This window comes from Chiloscyllium plagiosum, chromosome 48 (assembly GCF_004010195.1).
Source record: "Chiloscyllium plagiosum isolate BGI_BamShark_2017 chromosome 48, ASM401019v2, whole genome shotgun sequence".
Classification (NCBI taxonomy): domain Eukaryota; kingdom Metazoa; phylum Chordata; class Chondrichthyes; order Orectolobiformes; family Hemiscylliidae; genus Chiloscyllium; species Chiloscyllium plagiosum.
This window is the reverse complement of record NC_057757.1, coordinates 5129464-5153431: the sequence shown is the minus strand read 5'-3', so window position 1 is coordinate 5153431 and position 23968 is coordinate 5129464. Positions and strand designations below refer to the sequence as shown.

At 46.2% G+C, this 23968-nt stretch overlaps 1 protein-coding gene across 2 annotated transcripts in view; it reads left to right on the top strand.

The window, feature by feature from the left end:
* The window catches only part of LOC122544340 (chloride channel protein ClC-Kb-like), a 71459-nt gene that overhangs the window by 27627 nt on the left and 19864 nt on the right, over window positions 1–23968 (top strand). For both annotated transcript variants that reach the window (XM_043683535.1, XM_043683534.1), the window contains 11 exons: window positions 404–482; window positions 3910–4035; window positions 5106–5190; window positions 6107–6208; window positions 7941–8025; window positions 10678–10857; window positions 14359–14428; window positions 15065–15175; window positions 20540–20753; window positions 21969–22102; window positions 23665–23801. In XM_043683535.1, the coding sequence (XP_043539470.1) occupies window positions 404–482; window positions 3910–4035; window positions 5106–5190; window positions 6107–6208; window positions 7941–8025; window positions 10678–10857; window positions 14359–14428; window positions 15065–15175; window positions 20540–20753; window positions 21969–22102; window positions 23665–23801 (1323 nt within the window). The remainder of the gene's footprint in view (window positions 1–403; window positions 483–3909; window positions 4036–5105; window positions 5191–6106; window positions 6209–7940; window positions 8026–10677; window positions 10858–14358; window positions 14429–15064; window positions 15176–20539; window positions 20754–21968; window positions 22103–23664; window positions 23802–23968) is intronic.

Sequence of the window (23968 nt, the reverse complement as noted above, 5' to 3'; positions counted from 1 at the left end):
AGGGAGATACTGGCCTTGAAAGGAGTATGGTGTGGATTCACCAGAATAATATCTGGACTTCACCAGTTAAGTTATGAGGAGAGGTTACACAGTCATGGCTTGCATTTCCTGGAATTTAGCATGTTTGATCAAGAGAATAAGATGCAGAAAGGGGAGGTAGAGAGAGACCTTTCAGGAGTGAAATTAGGAAACCCTACAACACACAAAGGTCGGTCTGGGTTGGACCTCACTTCTGCCGATAGCGGATCATTCTGGATCAGTTGTTACTTGGAGATCAGAACTTGATATATTTTTGTTTACCAAGAACTTGGTTAGAGATCAGCAATTGAAGGGCTGAATGGCCTCTTTGAGGCTTCTCTGTCGTGCATGAGGTCCATGACCTTTCTTCTTGTTCTCTGTGCAGAATAAAGGACGCAAATATGAAATGCTGATCGCTGGCGCAGCGGTGGGTGTAGCCTGTTGCTTTGTGGCACCGGTTGGAGGTAAGGACTTTTTCTCTCTCACTTCCTCCCATTCTTCCCAACCATTGTCCTGTGAGGGAAGCATGGACAGGCTAGGCCTGGATTTGATGGAAATTAGAACAATAAGAGATGACTTGGTTCAACCCAATTGGAATAGACAAGATAGAAGCGTGAGGTTGTTTCCATGGGTGGGTGAAACTATAACTAAGGGGCATAGCCTCAAAATAAGGGGGGGAGCAGATTTCGGACTGAGTTGAGGAGGAATGTCTTCACCCAAAGGATTGTGAATTTGTGGAATTCCCTGCCCGGTGAAGCAGTTGGGACTACCTCGTTGAATGTTTTTAAGGCAAAGATAGATGGAGTTTTGAACAGTAAAGGAGTTAAGGGTTATGGTGAGCGGGTGGGTAAGTGGAGCCGAGTCCATGTAAAGGTCAGCCATGATCTTATTGAATGGTGGAACAGGCTCAATGGTCCAGATGACCTACTCCTGCCCCTAGCTCTTACCTTCTTATGTTAAGCATCTTGATAGGGGAAGGGATGTTTTGACCTCTGGAAGATTCTAGAACTAGGGGTCACTGTGTTCAGTTTTGGAAACCTGGTCAGTATGGACACGTTGGGCCGAAGAGTCTATTTCCTTGCTGTATGACTCTAAAATAAGGGGTCAGCTGTTAAAGCAGAGGTGAGGCAGTTTTATTTTCTCACAGATGTTTGCGAGTCTTTGGGACTCTCCTCAAATGTGATGCCAACAGCGTGGGTTCAATTCCCGCACCGTCTGAGGTTATCGTGAAGGACTCTTCTTCTCAGCCTCTCCCCTTGCCTGAGGGCATGGTGGGCCTCAGTTAAACCACCATCTCTCTCTAATGGGAGAGCAGTCCTTTTTTTTCTTAAAGTCATAGAGTCATAGAGATGTACAACATGGAAACAGACCCTTCGGTCCAACCCATCCACGCTGACCAGATAGCCCAACCCACCTGCCAGCACCTGGCCCATATCCCGCCAAACCCTTCCTATTCATATACCATCCAAATGCCTCTTAAAATGTTGCAATTGTACCAGCCTATTTTCAACGAGGACATAAAAATCAAGGCCAATGGCTCTGCAATCTCCTCCCTTGCTTCCCAGAGAATCCTAGGATAAATGCCATCAGGCCCAGGGGACTTACCTATTTTCACCCTTTCCAGAATTTCCAAAACCTCTTCCCTACATACCTCAAAGCCGTCCATTCTAATTAATTGTGACTCAGTATTCACATCGGCAACAATGTCCTGTTCCTGAGTGAATACTGATGAAAAGTATTCATTCAGTGTCTCCCCAATCTCTTCAGCCTCCACACGCAACTTCCCACTACTATCCTTGACTGGACCTATTCCTACCCTAGTCATTCTTTTATTCCTGACATACCTATAGAAAGCCTTTGGGTTTTCCCTAATCCTACCAACTAAGGACTTTTCATGTCCCCTCCTTGCTGCTCTTAGCTCTCTCTTCAGATCCTTCCTGGCTACCTTATAACTCTCAATCGCCCCAATTGAACCTTCACACCTCATCTTTACATAGGCCGCCCTCTTCCCTTTAACAAGGGATTCCAATTCCTTATTAAACCACGGCTCCCTCACACGACCCTTTCCTCCCTGCCTGACAGGTACAACTGAATGACTTATCGGTCCTGTGGTCCGATAAGACTCTATGGCGACTTGACTTCCTCAAGAGGCATTGGCAGCAGGGTCTTTGAATATTTTTAAGGATAAGCTGGATAGATTCTTGGTAAATAAGGGGGTGAAAGATTATTGGAAGTCGGTGGGAATCAGATCAACCGCGATCTTATTGAATGGCAGAGACCAAGTGGCCTAATCCTGCTCCTGATTCATATTTCGAAAAGTCAACCACACATACAAAATAAGGGGCTGACATATTATGTGGAAAATAAAGAGAAATAGCACTTACAAGCACAAAGTACAAGCCATTACAAGCTGTGACCCAGGTTAGTTAGACTGTTGAGAAGCAAAGCCAATCTTGGAGATAGAATTGATGAAACAAAGAAGTTGTGCTGAACAGATGCAGAGGAACTGCAGCCGGTTCTCAATGCCGTATTAGCAAAAGAAAATCAAGGCATAGGGCAACGTTCAAAATAGGATGGGCATCAATGGCAAGGTCAGTACGTGTTGCCCATCCCTAGTTGCATGGTGGCTCAGTGGTTAGCGTTGCTGCCTTGGGCGACTGTCTTTGTGGAGTTTGTACATTCTCCCTGTGTCTGCGTGGGTTTCGTCCGGGTGCTCCCAAAGTCCAAAGATGTGCAGGTCAGGTGGATTGACTGTGCTAAATTGTCCTTAGTGCAGGCTCGCTAGATTAACCATGGGAAATACAGGGATATGACATTGGGTCTGGGAGGGTTTCTTTTCAGAGGTTCGGTGTGGACTTGATGGGCTGAATGGCTTGCTTCCACACTGTAGGGGATTCTATGAACTGTCTATAACTGAACTGAATGACTTGTGATATTCTGATAGCCAGACTGTATCATCAGTGATTGGGTTGGGGCCTAATGGACAAAAGTCCTGGTGAAGACCAAAACCAGAATATCAGAAACATGTTCTGGAGAAACTCAGCAGGTCTGGCACCATCAGAAGGCTGCGGAGAGGGAGAGAAACTGAATTCAGGTTTCGGTCCAATATGACTCTTCTTGTGAAGCCATACTCCTGCATGTAGGATAATGGTCAAGAAATGTTACTTCCTCACCATCAGCATTACTCATTATATTTGCCATTTCAGAGAGTAGAGTCTGGAATCAAACGTAGATCCTTTCAGGAAAGGGTGATCAGACTGGGTCTCTTTTCTCCCAAAAAGATAAGGTTCACATTGGTCGTGAAAATGATGAAAGGTTTCCACAGCGTGGATGTAGAGAGAGAATTTCCTTTGAGGGGAAGAGCAGAACTAGAGGCCATTCAGTATAAGAATGGGAATCAGGAGATACGTCTCCTGCCAGAGAGTGTTACCACAAGGAGTACCGATGAAGAGGAGTTTATATAAGCATGTGTGGGGTCAGGGGAGTACTTTCCAAACCTTCTCCCAGCATGATCCATTGTAATTCCCCAGAATTCACACAGCGGAGAACATCTGAAAATTGACGAGATGAAGTGTGGGGTGTGCTTTTGGGCTTTAGCCACTGAGCAGGGTGTAGAGGACTCACGGGGAGGCTGCAGAAGAACGGAAACATTTTAAGCTACCGAGTGTTTTCACTGACCCTTGTTTGCAGCAGCATTCAGGCATCAAAGAGCTATCCGCTGGGCCATGCTCACTGGTAAGAAAAAAACACGCTATTCTCAGGCACTGTAAGTGAGAAAGAGAGAGAGATGCCTCTGTTAAGAGGTGTGTTGTGTCCCATTATTAGCTGTAGAATTGTTCCAATTGTTCCAGTGACAGACACAATGTTTTTGCCCTTCTCTCCCTCCCCCAGGAGTCCTGTTCAGCGTGGAGACAACAGCCACTCACTTTGCCGTACGGAATTACTGGCGAGGGTTCTTTGCTGCGACCTGTGCTGCTCTGATGTTCCGGGTGCTGGCTGTGGTAAACAACGAACACGGTACTGCTCTGGAGTTACTGAATGTCTAGGCTTCGGGTGCAAAGCAAGAAACACGGCTGCTTGTTACCAGGTGGCAAAGTCCACGCTGACACTTTGAACAGCATCCTCGCCAATCCCTGTAACGCTGCGTTTCCAATGGCTAACCCACCCTAGCCTGCACATCCCTGGGCACTATGGGCAATTTAGCACAGCCAATCCACCCTAACCTGCACATCCCTGGACGCTATGGGACAATTCAATACGGCCAATCCACCCTGACCTGCACATCCCTGGGCACTATGGGACAATTCAATACGGCCAATCCACCCTGACCTGCACATCCCTGGGCAGTATGGTTAATTTGGCATGGTCAACCCACCCTAACCTACACATCTTTAGACTGTGGGAGGAAACTTGCGCAGACGTGGGGAGAATGTGCAAACTCCATACGGGCAGCTGTCCGAGGGTGGAATCGAACTCGGATCCCTGTTAACTGTGAGGCAGCAGTGTTAACCACTGAACCACTGTGCCGCCCAAGCTATGGGGTAAATCTTTAAATCTGACTTCAATTGCTCTTATTCATGGGGACAAATCCCCTGAGAAGGTGGTGGTGAGCAGCTTTCTTGAATCTTAACAGCCCTTGAGGTGTAAATACACACATACAGTTTCCTTCTAGTCCATTCTTTCATGGGATGTGTGCACATCTCTGGCAAGGCCAGAATCTGTTGTTCATCTCCCTCATTGCCTTTGAACTGAGTGACTCACTGGGTCATTTTGGAGTCAGTCATTTTGCTGAGGCAGGCAGATGTGGGATTTTTACTCCGTGAAGGTGAAAGAATGGTGGTCTGTTTCCACCTCAGGATGGTGTGTATGGTTATGAGGGGACTTTGGGCTGGGATTAGGGTTTCCCAGGTGCCTGCTGCTCCTGTCCCTCCAGGTAGTGAAGGTTGCAATGGATGCTTAATAGTGTCACCCTCGAAGCTGAATTATGTATAATGTGCCCAGCTCTGGTCCCGAGTTTTCCTTCTGACAATAGACTGGGAAGACAGTTTGAGTGGAGTTCAGTCAACCGGACCTTCCTGTTCCCTCAGAAACGGTGGCTGTGCTCTTCACGACCAACTGGAAGGTGGAATTCCCCTTTGACCTGCCAGAATTCCTTTCCTTCGCCATTCTTGGGTAAGTTTGAAAAAGTTTCACTCTTCCCAGAGAAAGGGGGTAGTCTTGAGGCATTAGGGGAACGTCCCTGCCTGTTTGAGGCTCCAGGTTCGTGTTGCACTCCAGGGGTAGGCGGCCAAGGAAGGTGTGACCATAGGACGGCCAAACAAGTCGATTATGAACCCATTAATCTTTCCAAAATGCTTCTGGCAGGCGATAAGAGTGGGACAATCTTCTAGTCTCAGGCTTGAGCCTCAGGCTAACAATCTGTTCCGGGAAATATGAGCCAAAGAAACAGATATTCTGTCTTCATGTGTAGACTTGGGAAAGTTTTCTTTTCTGTTCTTGCCTGGGATGAGGGTGATGCTGCTGGCTAGAGTGGTATTTATTGCCCATCCCAGAATGCAGTTGAGTCAACCACATTGCTGGGATCTCAGAGAATCCCCACAGTGTGGAAGCAGGTCAGTCGGCCCATCGAGCCCATACCAAACCTCCAAACTGCATCCCACCCAGACCCACCCCCATCCCCATAACCCTGCATTTTCCACAGCTAATCCACCTAACCTGCACACTATGGGGCAATTTACCACGGCTAATTCACCCAAACCTGCACATCTTTGGGCTGTGGGCGGAAACCCATACAGAGACAGGGAGAACGTGCAAACTCCACACAGACAGTCGCCTGAGGGTGGAATCGAACCTGGGTCCCTGGTGCCATAAGGCAGCAGTGTCAACCACTGAGCCACCATAACGCAGATCCCAGCATTTTCGTTGACTCTTGACTGCTGTCTGGTATGGGCAATAAATACGTATGGAGTTGTCATTTTTTTTTCCATGGAGTGCAGCAGTGAAGTTTTGGTGACAAAATTGCTGCAGATAAAACAAAGCTGAAATGTCAATGCTGTGAATCACCTCCTACTCTGGACCTTTCCCATAGGGTCGTCTGCGGATGTCTGTGCTGTGTCTACCTGTTTTGCCACCGGAACCTCACCATATTTATGACCAACCACAAAAAGATCTCCAGGTTCATGGCTGACAAGTAGGTAACCCAAAGGAATTTCAAAGCTCTTTGTCAATTTCACATTTGGCTCTCTGTAGGACCAGACCAGTCATTAGCTGTATCCGTCTGGTCCTGTAAGTTTATTTCTTCATATATCCACCCAGGTTCCTTTGAAATCATTCACTTCTCCACTTCCACACCTTTCATGGCCAGCAAACTCAAGTTCATTTGTGTTTGCTACATAGAAGCATGTCCATCAGAAATGTGAAACCTTAACTCTATGCTCACCTGAGTCCTTGAACTATCAACCAATGGAAACAACTTTTCCTTTCCATCTGACCTAAGCCTATCATAACCTTGTCCCCTCAACTGAATTGCTCCTTCATCCCAAGGTAAATGACTCTACCTTTTCTAACCTGTAGTTAAAATTTCTGAATCCTGCCTGCTAAGTCTACCCTGCACTCTCTCAACCGCACTCACGTCCATCCCAAAGGATGACTATCTTGGAGCATTGCAAATTTTTGGGATCCCCTATCTCAGAGAGCTGGGCCGATGAGTTGATTCAAGGGTAAAGTCGATAGATTTTGGATGCCAAGGTGATGAAGGGATGCAGAGAGCAGATGAGATGGCGGAGATGTGGTGAAAGATCAGACCCAAATCTTATTGAGTGGTGGAGTGGGTTCAAGGGGCTGAGTGAATGCATGAGAAATGGGAAGAAGAGGAGGCTACTCAGCCCATCCAAGCCCACTCTGCCATTCAATGATATCATGTCAGATCTCCTACTTTAACACTGGTTTATCCCATATCCTTGATGCTTTCAGGTTTGATAGGTTCTTGATTGGTAAGGGGAGTCAAGGGTTATGGGGTGAAGGCAGGAGAATTGAGTTGAGAAACATGTCAGCCATGATTGAAAGCTGGAACAGATGATGGGCTGAATGGCCTATATCTCCTGGTCTTTTAATATGTAAATATCTATTGATTTCAGTCTCGAACGTATTCAGTAACTGAACTCCACATCTCTCTGGAGTAAAGAATTCCAAAGATTCTCCACTATCTGAGTCCTAGAGTCATGAAAGCATGGAAACAGACCCTTCGGTCCAACCATGCTAACCATGTTCCCAAACTAAACCAGTCCTACCTGCCTATGTGTGGCCCATATTCCTGCAAACCTTTCCTACTCATGAACTTATCCGAATGTCTTGTAAAGATTGTAACTGTCCATCGCTTCCTCTGGCAGTTCATTCCACAAGGGTACCGCTCTCTGTGTTAAAAAGCTAACTCCTCATGTCCTTTTTCCCTCCTTCTCCTCTCACCTTAAATATATGCCCCATAGTTTTGAACACCTCCACCCTGGAAAAACGTAGCTTGTCATTCAGCTTATCCGTACCCCTCATGATTTTAGAAACCTCTAGAAGGTCACCCCTCAGCCTCCGACACTCCAGTGGAAAAGGTTCCAGCCTTTCCAGTCTAAGAAGACAACTCCTCTTCATCTCACTCTGAAATTGCCTGCCCTTGATTCTGAGACTGTGTCTCTGGCTGCTTGGATCCCCCACCAAACAGGGGGAAACATCCTTCCTGCATTTGTCACGTTAAACGTCTGAGGGTTTTGTGATCACCTCTCATTCTTCCATAATACAGAGGATACAGGCTTAACTTCCTCAGCTGTTCCCTGTAGGACAATCCTGTTTTCCAGGAATTAGTTGGGTGAATTTTTGTTGCATTCACTTTATGTCTTATATTGAGAAAGAAAACAGTATTTTTGTTTCCGCAGTAAGATTCTATTCGCTGGATTTGTGGCTCTTGTATTGGCAAGTGTAACTTTTCCCCATGGAGTGGGCCAGTACATCGGTTCGAGGGTAAGCAATGAACTTTCTTTCAATGCAATACAGTGCAATTTAAACCTTCTATGTATTGCCCCGCACAGTTTCTATTCCTCTGTTTGCTTCCTGTTCATGTGTCTATTAAGATATGCCTTAAACGTTGCCAACATACCTCCTTCCACCGCCTCCACTGGCAGTGTGTTCCAGGCACCCATCACCCTCTGTGTGAAAACTGTCCTCCCATTTCCCCCCTAAACTTTCACCTTGAACCTGTGTTCTCTTGCAGTTGAGCTCTCCACCCTGGGGAAAAAAAGCCTCTGACTATCCATCCTATCCATACCTCTGGTAATTTTGTAAACCTCTATCAGGTCTCCCATCAGCCTCCTCCTTTCCCGTGAAAACAATCTGAGTTTATCCAACCTCTCCACGTAACTAAACTCCTCCAGACCAGGCAACATCCTGGTAAACCTTCTCTGCCAGAGCCTTCTCCAAAGCCTTCACCTCCTTCTGGTACGGTGGCGACCAGAACTGCAATATCTCAAATGTGGCCTAACTAAAGTTTTGTACAGCTATAAATTAATTGGCCAACTTTTATATTCGATGCTGTTAGATCTTAGTGCTGCTAGATTTTAGAACGAAAATCCAGTGACAGACAGAAGCATTGGTTAAATCCGAAACCAGACATCATAATGATTCAGTGCAAGCTTACACCTGAATCTGTCCCATGACCAGTTTCTCTCAATCCTTGCACCTCACTGATGCTAGAGACGCACAGGATCACAAACCGTCTCTGCTTGCTCTGCCATATTCAGAAATTAAACCGTAACCTCCTTGAGCAAGCTTGGGGCAGGAGTCACAGGAGCATCTAAAAGAGATTTTGTGATCAGTACTTTTCTGGATGGTTTTATTAGTTGATGGCGTTTTAGATTTTGAGGTAGGGAGAGGCAGATCTTCTGGGGTCAGAAACCAGGTACAGCCTCCGGGATTCGAGCCAACTACTAACAATTCCTGGTCACACAAGTGCTAAATGAGGGGCCAGGTGGCCTTAAGACCATTATGAATGCAACATAGAAACTGGTGTTATCCAAATAATATACAACCAACAAGGGAATTGCACAATTTCTTCCTTGGTTAATTTTTTAAAAAATTATGTACACTTTTGAGATTTGCAATGTGATTATTTTAATCAAATCTTTAATGACAGACTTGTAGTTCTGCTGTAACACTATGTGGGAGGAATTACAGACTGAAATATCCTTGCCATTGTTCTTGTCAATTTGCTGAAATTGCCTTTTCGTGGTGGTTCATGGAGGAGGAGATGGTCTGGGGAAAGCATCCCAGACTCCAAGTGAAGAGAACCGAGAGGGTGGTGCATAATTGGACAAGGGCAGGCATACACAACTTGTTTCTTATTCTATTATCAGGCTTCCTGTCCTCCCATTACAAATTTCTACATTGCTCTTTACAATGGGAAAGCTTATCACAGAATCACCACGGTGTGGAAGCTGGTCATTCGGCCCATTGAGTCCACACTGACCCTCCAAAGAGCATCCCATCCTATTCCTGTAACCCTGCGTTTCCCATGGCTAACCCCTCTAGCCTGCACATTCCTGCACACTATGGGGCAATTTAGCACGGCCAATCCACCCTAACCTGCACATCTTTGGACTGTGGGAGGAAAACACAGCACCCAGAAGAAACCCACACAAACACGGAGAGAGTGTGCAAACACCACACAGACAGTCATAGAGTCATACAATCATAGAGATATACAGCATGGAAACAGACCCTTCGGTCCAACCCGTCCATGCCGACCAGATATCCCAATCCAAACTAGTCCCACCTGCCAGCACCCAGCCCATATCCCTCCAAACCCTTCCTATTCATATACCTATCCAAATGCCTCTTAAATGTTGCTATTGTACCAGCCTCCACCACATCCTCTGGCAGCTCATTCCATACACATACCACCCTCTGCGTGAAAAAGTTTCCCCTTAGGTCTCTTTTATATCTTTCCCCTCTCACGCTAAACCTATGCCCTCTAGTTCTGGACTCCCCGATCCCAGGGAAAAAGCTTTGTCTATTTATCCTATCCATGCCCCTCATAATTTTGTAAACCTCTATAAGGTCACCCATCAGCCTCTGACACTCTAGGGAAAACAGCCCCAGCCTGTTCAGCCTCTCCCTATAGCTCAGATCCTCCAACCTTGGCAACATCCTTGTAAATCTTTTCTGAACCCTTTCAAGTTTCACAACACCTTTCCGATAGGAAGGAGACCAGAATTGCACACAATATTCCAACAGTGGCCTAACCAATGTCCTGTACAGCTGCAACATGACCTCCCGACTCCTGTACTCAGTCACCTGAGGCTGGAATCGAACTTGGTTCCCTGGCACTGTGAGGCAGCCATGCTAACCCCTGAGCCACTGTGCCATCCTACGATGCTCTGTTTACACACTCTAGTCAGTAGCGATGCAGCAGCACCTCCAATGGATAGGTTGGTGAGATGTGATGACAATCTGACAAGTTTACAGAGACACCTTTCATTATAAAGGGGCATGTCAGAATTAAAGGTGATTGGAAGGATGCCCACCATCTGATCTTTACCACAGTATGGATAGAAAGCAGATTCATTGGTCAATGCTGAAGTAATCTCTCTATTTTGAGCACAAGTCCTTTTCTCACAGCTCTCGATGAAGGAACATTTGGAAACATTCTTTGACAATCGTACCTGGGGTTCCGATGAGCAGATGCTGGAGAACAGCACCAGGCAGCCTCCTGCCCCGACCTATAATGCCAATTGGCTTCAATGGACCCACATGAGACTTTCATCTCTGGAGATGTTGACGTTCTTTATCATCCTAAAGGTAAATAAATGATTTCTGTTTCAGTGACAAAACAAAATGCAGTTCAGAAAGAATGAGCTTTGAAGTTGCTTTGATCTGAGGTATGGTCCTGGTCTGTGCAGGAACATAAGTTATTGGATCAGATGTAAATCATTCAGCCCATTGATCCTGCTCCCCCAGTGAATGCCATCATGACTGATCTTCTGCCTCAGCTATGTCTTCCCACTTCCCACATATCCCAAGATCCCCTGAGAGGTCTGTCTATCTCAGGCTTACATAGTTACCACAATGGACTATCCGCAATCCTCTGGTGTAGACAATTCCAACAATTTATAACCTCTAAATAAAGAAATTTCTCCTCATCCCTGTCCCAAATGATCAACCCATTATCCTGAGATTGCAGCCCCGTGTTCTAGTTTCCACAGACAGCCTCTGTCAACCTTGACAGGATCTTGTACATTTCACTTAAGACACCTCTCACGCTTCTGAACTCCGGAGAATGTCAATTCCTCTTATAGGACGACTCTCCCTGATCCCAGGAACCAACCCTTTGCTGTGTAGGACAATGCAAGTATATCATTAAATTGACCAGAAACTGAAACTGAACTGGATAAACACCGCAGCTACCAGAGCAGATCAATGGGGAATCCTGTGGTGAGTAAATCACCTCCTGTCTCCCAAAGCCAGTCCACAATTCACAAGTGTGTGATGGAATATTCCCCACTTGCCTGGATGGGTCCAGCTCCAACAACACTCAAGAAGTTTGACACCATCCAAGTCAAAGCAGTTCACTAGATTGACATCCCATCTACCATTTTGGACATTCACTGCCTTTACCGCTGACACAGTTACAATGTTTAAAAGACATTTGGATAAGTACACAAATTGGAAAGGTTTGGTGGGATCCGGGCCAGGAGCAGGCAAATGGGACTACTTTAGTTTGGGAACTTGGTTGGGGTAGTCTAGTTGGACCGAAGGGTCTGATGGCTCTGTGTCACACAGTGGCAGCAGTATGCACCATCGATAAAGTGCACCGTAGCAACTCACCAAGACTTTGGCAGCACCTTCCAAAGCTGTGCCCTCTGAGCAACAGACGCATAGAAACACCATCCCTGACCTGGAAATATATTACTGTTCCATCAGTGTCTCTGGGGCGAAACCCTGGAACTTTATCCCTAACAGCATTGTGGGCGCATCCATCACCACACAGACTGCAGTGGTTCAAGATGGTGGCGTACCATCACTATTGGTAATAAACAATGGCCTGACTGAGAACCACTAACAGTCCTTGGGCACTCCCCCCATTCCCCATGCCAGTCTTCTTACCAACTCAAACTCCCATGCCAATTTCATAGCCACTTATTCTGTATTCGCAATGGATGAACTTCAGGGGCTTCGTGGAGATGAAAAAAAATAAACTTCTGACAACTTAAGGCAGCTATTTCTCACACGCGTATGATATTGAAAAGAATCTTCCATTCACAAAACCTATCTAAAGATTTAAAATCCCATGAAATATTCGATGAGTTATAAAAATAAAATTCTGTTTAAAATCCACATCGGGGGCAGATAATCCTTTAATAGTCACTTTAAACTAACAACCAAAATAATATCAACCCCACACATCCTCACAAAGCTGAACAAGTAGCTTTTGAAATCCAGGCAAGCATTCACAATGACATCAATTATCAGCCCTTGACAAATATCAAAAAGGATTCATCAGAACAGATAGAATTTATTTTTCTAAATACCAGATGACTCGCCAATCAGAGGAGTCCAGCAGGTAATATGAACTTAAAAATGTGTTGCTGGAAAAGCGCAGCAGGTCAGGATAGCTCTGATCTCCAGCATCTGCAGTCCTCACTTTCTCCTACTGTGAATCCTCTTGCAAGGATGCCTTCCTCTACAAGGATCTCAGTGAGTCCCTCTCTCACTGCACCCCCCCAGGTCATCTCTGCAATCTTCTTCACGACCTCTCCGCCCCCACTCCCTCTCCGGCCTATCACCCTCACCTTAACCTCCTTCCACCTATCATATTCCCAGCGCCCCTCCCCCAAGTCCCTCCTCCCTACCTTTTATCTTAGCCTGCTTGGCACACCCTCCTCATTCCTGAAGAAGGGATTATGCCCGAAACATCGTTTCTCCTGTTCCTTTGATGCTGCCTGACCTGCTGCGCTTTTCCAGCAACACATTTTTTAAGCTCTGATCTCCAGCATCTGCAGTCCTCACTTTCTCCTAGGTAATATGAACTGACAGCTTCAGCTGCTTTTCCAATATTTATAGGGCTGGGAATTTAATAAATGTTAGATCATAAAATTTAAACAAACCTTAGTCATCCATCGTTAGTGTTTGCTACTGCTCATGACTCCTACACTGTGGGTTAATGGCCTTGAAGGAACAAAAATTGAATTCAGCACTGAATGACCCTTCTGATTTCAGATTTCCCACTTGTGTGTTTTGCATAGTGTATCTTTCACCCAATGATATTTGGATCTGGATTTGCATCATTTGCAAAGGTCTCAGGAGATGACCTGATTCTGCGAAACAAATAAAGTTTAGATTCCAAGTTTGCGTAAAATCCACCATAACTTCCAATGGTGCTGTTAACTGAAGGATAACTGTGAGCCTGATTGCTGCGAGGGACTGAACTCATTGCTTTATGAAGAAAGGATGAACAGTCTGAATTTTTACCCATTGGAGGTTAGAAGAACCAGAGTTGACCTTATTGCAACATACAAGATCCTGAGGGAACCTGGGCAGGAGGATGTTTCCTTTCGTGAGAGAACTGAACCTAGGGGAAGAATACCAACAAGAGAATGATTTCCTCTTGGAGGGTTTTTCATCTGAGGAATTTTCTCCCCAAAAGGGGGTGGAAGCTGGCTCTTTGAATCTCATACTGTGGAAGCAGGCCATTCAGCCCATCAAGTCCACACCACCCCTCCAAAGAGCGTCCCACTCCCCTACAACCCTGCATTTCCCGTGGCTAACCTGCACAGTATGAGGCATCTGGTATGGCCAATCCAGCTAACCTGCACATCTTTGAGCTGTGGGAGGAAATCGGAGCATCCAGAGGAGACACAGGGAGAATGTGCAAACTTCAGATGGTTCCCCGAGGCTGGAATTAAACCTGGGTCCCTGGTGCTGTGAGGCAACAGTGCTAACCACTGAGCCCCTGCTGTCCCAGCTAGATTAGTTAATATTTGTGATAGATAAGGGTGTGAAAGGTCGAACAGGTGCGGAGAATTGAGGCTGAAACCAGATCAATCACGATCTTAGTAGAGTATGCTCAAGGGGCTGAATGGCCTGCTACAATAGCACTTCCACAGGCTGTTTTTATATCTGCCTGAGAGGACAGGAGTAAGGTCTCACTCAAAAGCAAAAGGCACCTCACTCAATCAGGTGCATCAGCCAAGAGTATATGTAACCAAGGATCTGAAAGTGATCTCTGAAGGCAATCAATTGGAGCTAAGGGAGCCAGGGCTAACTCCTCTTGTTTTTAATATTTCTTTCATTTTACCTTAGTTCTTCATGCTGCTGTTGGCTACGACGATGGTTGTTCCTGCAGGTTACTTTCTACCTGTTTTTGTCTATGGTAAGCACTCCAAAAATGATCCATTATTAAGAACAAAACTCTTTACCACTGCGTGCTGTGTGTAACTGCGGGTCATTGTTTTAGTAGTATTCCCCCATGTGAGCTGTTTCTATGAAGATCTGCACCTCCTGCACACTGTCACGCTGTGTCGGTCTAGTTAGTTTCGAACAAATAACTCTGATCACAGTAACTTACCAAGTGTGGAGCACAGTAATCTCTAGCCAGTCTGTAATCCCAGTGCTGCAACAGGCTAAAACTATAAATCGGATTTATATGAAATGTTAGAGTTTAGCGGTGTGAAGGTACACTATACATGATAAGTTTTCCACTACTTTACTAGATTATTGACAGGGCTGTTCTGTGTATCTAACCCGTGCAACACACACTGGGAGAGGGAGCTTTACTCTGTATCTGACCCTGTGCTGTACCTGTCCTGGGAGTGTTTAATGGGGGGAACAGTGTAGAGGGAGCTTTACTCTTTATCTTAACCACGTAATGTCCCTGTCCTGGGAGTGTTTAGTGGGGACAATGTAGAGGAAGCTTTACTCTGTATCTAACCCTGTGCTGTCCCTGTCTTGGGGGTGTTTGAATGGCTCAGATTTCTGTTGCAATCCTAAAACTCTCACTATTCCACAGGTGCAGGCCTTGGGCGGCTGTATGGGGAGATAATGGCCAAGATCTTTCCGGAAGGAATCATTTCAGAAGGAATTCACATCAAAATCACTCCTTCAGGTTATGCGTTGGCAGGTGACTGGGCGTATATAATTTTGTACTTTGGCAAAAATTAGGAGTTATAATCCACCTCAGTAACCTTTGAATGATGTCACAAAAAATGAGCATTTTCTGGAACAGGTTATTAGTCTCACTGATTTCCTTCAATCCTCTTCCTACACAGGAGCCCATCCAAATCTCCACTCTCTGTATTATGAATTGCACCAAGTGCCACACTCCCATGTTCACACTGACCTCCATTGACATTTTGTTGAGCAACATGTCTCTACTTAAATTGTCATCCTTGTTTGAAAGATTATTCCATGGCGTCACCCACTCTTTTTAATCTCATCCAGTACCACACGTTTATGAAATCTTCCAACTCTGGCTTTTCTCAGTGTCCCTACTTTAATTGCTGCATTTTTACCTAGGCCCCAAGCGCTGGACTTTCCTTCGATTGCCTCCCTGTCTTTCAATCTGCCTGACCTCCTTTCAAGTGGTCCGAGCCTCTGGTCGTCTGACCCAACATGGTGTAATAGTGGATTGGTCTCTTCTTATTCGTTCACCGCATGTATCAAAACCCCTGCTGTATCTGTCCTGGGGAGTGTTTGATGAGGGACAGTGTAGAGGGAACTTTACTCTGTATCTAACCCCGTGCTGTCACTGTCCTGGAAGTGTTTGATGGGGGCAATGTAGAGGAAGCGTTACTCCATATCTAACCCGTTGCTGTCCCTGTTCCTGTCCTGGGATTGTTTGATGCGGAGCAGTATAGTGGGAGCTTTACTCTGTATCTAACCCTGTGCTGTCACTGTCCTGAGGGTGTTTGATGGCAGGGGGCAGTGTAGGGGGAGGCTTCATTCTATATCTAACCCTGTGCTGTCATTGTCCTGGGAGTGTTTGATGGGGGGGACACTGTAGAGGGAGCTTTACTCTGTACCTAACCTCATGCTGTCCCTGTCCTGGGAGTGTTTGATGGGGGCAATATAGAGGGAGCTTTACTCTGTTTCTAACCCTGTGCTGTACCTGTCCTGGGAGTGTTTGATGGGGGACAGTGTAGAGGAAGCTTTAATCTGTATCTAACCCCTTGCTATCACTCTCCTGGGGAGTGGTTGATGGGGGGCTGTGTAGAGGGAGCTTTGCTCTGTATCTAACCCCATGCTGTCCTATCCTGGGAGTGTTTGATGGGGGACAGTGTAGAGGGAACTTTAGTCTGTATCTAACCCCATGCTGTCACTGTCCTGTGAGTGTTTGATGGTGGGGGGCAGTGTAGGGGGAGCTTTACTCTGTATCTAATCCTGTGCTGTCCCTATCCTAGGAGTGTTTGATGGGGGACAGTGTAGAGGGAGCTTTAATCTGTATCTAACCATGTGCTGTCACTCTCCTGGGGAGTGTTTGATGGGAGGCAGTGTACAGGGAGCTTTCCTCTCTGTCGAAACCCATGCCGTCAATGGTTGGACCACTACTAACTGTCCATCCCTAATTGTCCTGGAGAAGGTGATGGTGAGTTGCCTTCTTTAACCACAGCAAGATGTAGGGACAGCCATAAAGCTGTTCGGGAAGGGAGTTCCAGGATTTTGGCCCAGTGACCTTGAAGGAATGGTGATGTATCGCCCAGTCAGGACCTGAGTGGTTTGGAGGGAATTTGCAGGTGATGGTGGTCCCCATGTATCTGCAACCCTTGTCCTTCTAGGTGTGAGAAGTCATGGGTTTGGAAGGTTCTGTTGACAGAGCCTTAGTGAGTTGCTGCAGTGCATCTTATCGATAAACACTGTTGCCATTAGTGGTGATGTCTCAGTATGTTTTATATCATTGCACATTATAGAGGCATATAAAATCATGAGGGGCATAGATAAGGTGAATAGCAAAGTTTTTTATCTGTAGGGTGGGGGAGTTCAAAACTAGAGGGCATAGGTTTGAGGTGAGAGGGGAAAGGCTTAAAAGGGACTTGAGGGGCAACTTTTTCACACAGAGAATGGTTCATATGACATTTGGACAGGTACTTGAAGAGGAAGGGTTTAAAGGGATATGGTCCAAACACAGGCGAATGGGACTCATTTAGTTGGGAAACTTGGCATGGACGAGTTAAACCAAAGAGTTTGTTTCTGTTTTGTACGACTCTATGTTTTATTGCAACTGTTTAGATTCCCAAATAGCCGTCTTCTCAAACCCCCTTTGATAACAGGTGCGGAAGTTACTAATTGCTGTAGTGTTCCCATGCTGTGTGGACTAGTTCACACTGCCATCCTCCACATATTTCAGAGCCAACAAAATGCTGAGTTCACACCCTAATATTTCCATCCCTGACGGCACTGCCTTGAATGTAGGATACAAACCTCCTCAGCCCTCAGGACCTCTAGAAGCATTCAACAATGAATGACTCACTTGTGGAGTGCGGTCGCTGTGGGAAGCAGTGTTGTGGGTTCAGACCCTGTCCAGAGACTAGAGAACATAATTCATAGAAACCAGGCCATTCAGCCCTTGAAGCCTGCTTTATAATTCCAGATCATGTCTAATCATCTACTTCAATGCCATTTTCCTGCATTATTCCCATTTGCCTTGATATCATTAGTATCTAGGAATCTATCGAACCTTGTCTTGAACTTATTCAATGTATAAACAATGCAATAATTATGATAACTATAAAAAAAATGCAATAATATAATGTAATAATTATAGATAATGCAATAATTATGATAACTATAATAAGCAATGTAACAATATAATGTAATAATTATAAATAAGTTTAAACAATGCAATAATTATGATAACTATAATAAGCAATGCAATAATGTAATGTAAGTAATTAATATTCAAGTCTGGCTGACTCTTCCAGTGCAGTACTGAGGGACTGCTTCACTCCTGGAGGTCCGTCTTTCTGGCCAGATGTTAAGCAGGGGTCCCTCTCAGACATATATATAAAAATCATGATCATGAACTTCTTTCCTGACTCCTCGCACCACAGCCCCAAAATATTGGCGACTTGCCTTTGGTGGTTAAAATGGCATTATCGACCAGGCACCTGTTATAGATACTTCTGCATTATGAGTGAAATTAATTGCCTAAAACCTTGGCAAAGCTGTTTCTCCTTCTGTCCCACAGTCTGGATCTTAAACGCAGCCACCTTGGGTCAGAACTCTCCTGGGCCCAATAACTTTAACAGCCAAATCTTCCATCTAGAACTTTCTCTCTCTCGTTCTCTCTCTTCAGGGCTTGGCTATTCCAGAATCCAACTCGCTGTTTCAAGTATGCAGCCTTGTTCTTTAACACTTTCAACCATCACGCAGAATTTCAAACTAATTCTGCTGAAAAGAGTTGTTCCAAACCAAAACTAAATCGGGCAGCACGATGGCTCAGAGGTTAGCACTGCTGCCTCCCAGCGCTGGGGACCTGGGTTCAATTCCAGCCTTAACCAACTGTCTGTGTGGAGTTTGCACATTCTTCCAGTGTCTATGCAGGTTTCCTCCGGGTGCTCTTGTTTCCTCCCACAGTCCAAAGATGTGCTGGATTGGCTGTGCTGAATTGCCCCATAGTATCTAGGGATGTGTAGGCTGGGTGGCTTAACCATGTGAAATGCAGGGTTATGGAGTAGGAGTGGGTCTGGGTGCGATGCTCTTTGGAGGGTTGGTGTGGACATGATGGGCTGAATGGCCTGCTTCCACACTGTAGGGGATTCTACACTAGAAAGGGAACAACATCCTTCCTTAGAATCAACTTCCTGCTCTCATTACTGCTTTGCCATTGTTTATCTCCCAGGCAACTTGGTCAGATGCTCAATTACTAGAAGCAAACTACATTTCCTCTCAAGGGATCTCCTTTCAGAAAAATCCAGTTCTTAAAGGACCATCACCTCAACATAAAATAAGGACTTTCCCCCAAAAACACACAGACCAACAGCTGAAAAGGGGAGTAACTATCCCATTCAGGCAAAATCCCAAATGGAAACACTAACAATGTCGTTGCCAGATTCTGAGTATTCCCTCAGAGCCAGGATTTCCAAGATTCAACTGCCTTTAATCCCGACAGCAATAGACACTGCAGAACCTTTTCTCCTTATTTATAACATTGTAACCTCCAGGTGCGTGGCCTCATTGCTGACTCCTCTTCGACTTTCAGCTGCATAGTAATTAAAACTACCTTTGGTGTATATTAGCTTCTGTCAACAGTGGGAAAATGAGTCAGGCTAGAAAAGTGGCTTACTTGAGATTGCTATGTGCTACATATGTTCAAATGAAGGTACCTCTCCTCTGCAGGGAGGAGGAACATGTCCAGGTATTGCACTATTTTTGAATTAAACAGTAGTTCCTTGAATGCCTCAGCCAAATTGGTGTTGACTTGCCAACTAATCAGCAACCTTTTTTCATACATGAAAAGTTATCATTCCCTTTGAAGTTTGGCACCTGTCCTGACAACCTAAAGATGGAAAACATCAACAATACATGTAAAAAAAAATGCAAAGGACTGTGGATGCTAGAAAACAGAAACGCAAACACAAATTACTGGGAAAACTCAGCAGGTCTGGCAGAGTTTGTGGACAGAAAGCAGAGTTGGCCTTTCAGGTCCATTGACTTTTCTTCAGGATGGTTGTGAAGAAGGGTCACTAGATCCAAAATTCTGGATTAGTGGTGTTGGAAGAGCATAGCAGTTCAGGCAGCATCCAAGGAGCTTTGAAATCGACGTTTCGGGCAAAAGCCCTTCATCAGGAATAAAGGCAGAGAGCCTGGAGCATGGAGAGATAAGCTAGAGGAGGGTGGGGGTGGGGAGAAAGTAGCATAGAGTACAATGGGTGAGTGGGGGAGGGGATGAAGGTGATAGGTCAGGGAGGAGAGGGTGGAGTGGATAGGTGGAAAAGGAGATAGGCAGGTAGGACAAGTTCGGACAAGTCATGGGGACAGTGCTGAGCTGGAAGTATAGAACTAGGGTGAGGTGGGGGAAGGGGAAATGAGGAAACTGTTGAAGTCCACATTGATGCCCTGGGGTTGAAGTGTTCCGAGGTGGAAGATGAGGCGTACTTCCTCCAGGCGTCTGGTGGTGAGGGAGCGGTGGTGAAGGAGGCCCAGGACCTCCATGTCCTCGGCAGAGTGGGAGGGGGAGTTGAAATGTTGGGCCATGGGGCAGTGTGGTTGATTGGTGCGGGTGTCCCGGAGATGTTCCCTAAAGGGCTCTGCTAGGAGGCGCCCAGTCTCCCCAATGTAGAGGAGACCGCTGTTAACTCTGCCTTTTGTCCACAGATGCTGCCAGACCTGCTGAGCTTTCCCAACTATTTTTGTGTTTGTTTCAACCACGTGAGTGTATTTTCAGAGGTACTCAAATGGGATACGGGCTCCCTACGTCCAATGAAGGACATTTGGATGGTTTCCTGTCTCTTACTGTGTGTGTGGCGCTCTCTCTCCCTCTCTGTAGGGGCTGCAGCCTATTCCGGGGCAGTCACCCACACCATCTCCACCGCTGTGCTGGTTTTCGAGCTGACAGGGCAGATGTCCCATATCCTGCCGGTTCTCATCGCTGTGCTGGTCGCCAACGTGATCAGCCAGCGATCCCAGCCATCTTTCTTCGATGGGATAGTCATCGTGAAGAAGCTTCCCTACCTGCCCAAGCTGACGGTGGGGAAGAGCGGGTAAGGGAAAGAATCTACATGCCTGTGTCGTGCATCTGTCTGGGGCTGGTGAGTCACGCTCAGTCTAGCTCAGTTGTGTGTGGGCTCCAAATTGATGATGGAGCTTTTAATGGAGGTTTGAACACATAACCCAGTGCGTAACGCTCCAACACTGCGCTGTCAAAGGTGTCGTCTTGCGTGTTAAATATTAAATCATGCCTCTGATTGCCATCTCAGATGGAACACAAATGGCACTACTGGAAAAGGAACAGAGCAAGAGAAATAGGCCATTCAGCCCATTGGGCCTGATTCACCATTCAATTACGGCACAGCTGACCGTCTGCTCCACTGGGTGTTGGAAGACGCTATTCTCCCTGGTTTCTCTGACAAAAAGCCTCAAATCTCAGATTGTCTGGTTGCCATCATATTGCTGGTTTTGGGATCCTCCTGTGCCCACATTGGCTGTTGTCATTTCCTACTTTACAGTAGTGACTGCACCACCAATGTCCTTCCTCGGTTGGAAAGCACTTTGAGATTTGGGAAAGGCACTGCAAGTTATACGGAGGGTGGGGTGGGGGGTGGGGAAGGGGAATTGGTGGGGGGAATTGGTGGGGGGCATTGGTGAATATTCAGCCCCCAGGATTGGTTAAGATGGGGCAAATGTGGCACTGGCTAGGGTCAGAACTGGCAAAAGGGATGGTGGGGGGGGTTACTGTTGGAGGCCAATCATCTCAGGACATCACTTCAAAAGTTCCTGGGAGCAGTGTCTGAAGTTTAACCGTGTTCATCAATCACCTTCCCTCCATCATAGAGGCCTGTTTGTTGATGATTGGAATAGGGTAGGAGGCTGGGTCAGGATGGGATGCTCTTTGGAGGGTGGGTGGACTGAATGACCTCTTTCTGGACTGTAGGGATCCTATGATCGTATGATCTCGTGATTCCATGATTGTATGATTGCCCAGTAATCAGCTTCATTCACAATTGTTTGTGTCTCTGTGAGTGCGCATCCACACACACATGGTGCCTGCTCACGACTTGGCTGTGACGCACCTTGCAGGCAAATAGCCGGACCCTGCTGACCAGTCCAGGTTTACAGTTAGCCGCAGTACTGAAGTCCCATGAGACTCTGCAGGAGTGATGGGGGCAACGTAAAGAAATGAGAAGCCAGGAAACAGTTTGTTGATGACTAGGCTTTTACAGGTTTGAGCACCTTGAACATGTGGGCTCTTATTTCAGGGCTCACGATATCTACGCAGAGGACTTTATGGTGACAGACCTGAAATACCTGGCCAAGGACCTGAAATACAAAGACATCCGAAACCTGCTGAAGAACACAGAGCTGAAACAATTCCCTCTTGTTGACTCAACAGGTACCTCTGTACAATTCTGTGGACACACCCCCCAACACACACACACACACACACACACACACACACATCCATAGCCAGGTGAATATCAAACAATTCTGTAGCAATCGAGGGCGTCAATTGTGGAGATCTCACCATCGGAACAAGGCAGATTCAATATGGTTTAAAAATTTCAAATTTGGTTTTGATCAATTTTAGTTATGATTCCTTACTCTTTCATGGAGTGTGAGTATTACTAGCAAGGCCAGGATTGATGGCCATCCTTAATTGCCCCTTGATCCGAGTGGCTCAGTCACTTCAGAGGGTCTGGTATCATGTGAAGGCCAGGCCAGGTAAGGTCGTTCCCGAAGAACATGAATGAACTGGGCAGGTTCTTACAACAAGTAATTATTGTTGTCACAGTTGCCATTATTGAGACTTCCAGATTTATTGACATTTGATTCCACCAGCTGGGGTTCGATCCGCTGTTCCCAAAGCATTAGCCCAGGCTTTTGGCTAATCCAATAACATTCTCACTAAGGGACCATCTCTCCCTACTGTGGAGCCAAGGAGGGAAAATGGAGTTGAGTAACAATCTGATTGAATGACAGAACAGGCTGAGGGGAAATATGGCCTCCTCCTAGCTACCTACAGTCCTTTACCTGCCCATGTGGAAGGAATTTCAATCAGTAGCGACGATGCTGCATAATCCGGGCGGACATCCATTACCTTTATTTCAGCTTTTGGTTGAATGTTTCTGCAGAAGGCTAGATGCCAGTCCTTGGTGCACAGAGTGAGGACCCGCAGTCAATTTTGGTGACCCTATTTATCTGAAGGATAGAAAGGCAGTGGAGGGGAGTAGTGGAAACTTACACAGAATAATACCAGAAGTGCGTGCCTTTTCATATCAGGAAAGAATGGACCAGCTGAACATCTATACTGTTCATAGAGGTCCTCCAGAAGAGGTCTTTGAAAGTGGAGACAGAGAGAATCGTGCAGGAAAGATCAGAACAAGGGGTACTTCAGTGTGAGATAATGTCCGAGATATCAATTCAGGAGTTCAGGAGAAACTTCCGCATCCAGAGGGCGGTGTGAATGTGACACTCATTCCGACAAGAAATGAATACCAGCTAGAATTGTGAGGGAGGAGACAATAGAGGGTGGGATTGAGATAAGGAAAGACAGGGAGTAGCTCAAGCGGAGCAGATATAATGGCGTGGACTGGTTGGGCTGATTGACCCATTTCTGTGCCATGTGCCTGATGTATATAATTCCCTGTGATGTTAGCTACTCCCAAGGACATTCTACATTACGTGGCAGATGCCAGCCCTGAGGCCTAAGGCAATCCCCAGCATTGAGGGGCTGACTTCATCTTTTACTAGCAAGGGCAAGATTGAGAAGGGCTGCCATTCTGGTAGAACCCTACCCCAGCAGATACTAATCCATTCGGGGAGATGCTAAGTGGTGTGAGTGTGAGACCTCAGCCAAATCCTTAAAGGAGAAATAGTCAGCAAGAGGACAAATCTGGGATGAGCACAAGATTGTAAAGGAGGTAAAACAAAATTTCCTTTAATTTTCTTTTCCAGAGTCAAAGGTTTTGCTGGGTTCCATTAAGCGTAAAAATCTTGCCAAGCTCCTGACAGAGCAACTGAGCCCAGTGAGAAGGCTGAGGTATATTCTAGAACAATCCAGGCAGCCAGCACGATTTTTCTCAGGCCAGGAGGTGAGTAATTGAGGTGGGTTGGGGTGGTGGAGTTGGTGGTGGTTGAATTGGTGTTGGTGGAGCTGGTGCTGGTGGAATTGGTGGTGGTGGAGTTGGTGCTGGTGGAATTGGTGGTGGTGGAGTTGGTGGGGATGGAGTGGGTGGTGGTGGTGATGGTGGTGGTGAGT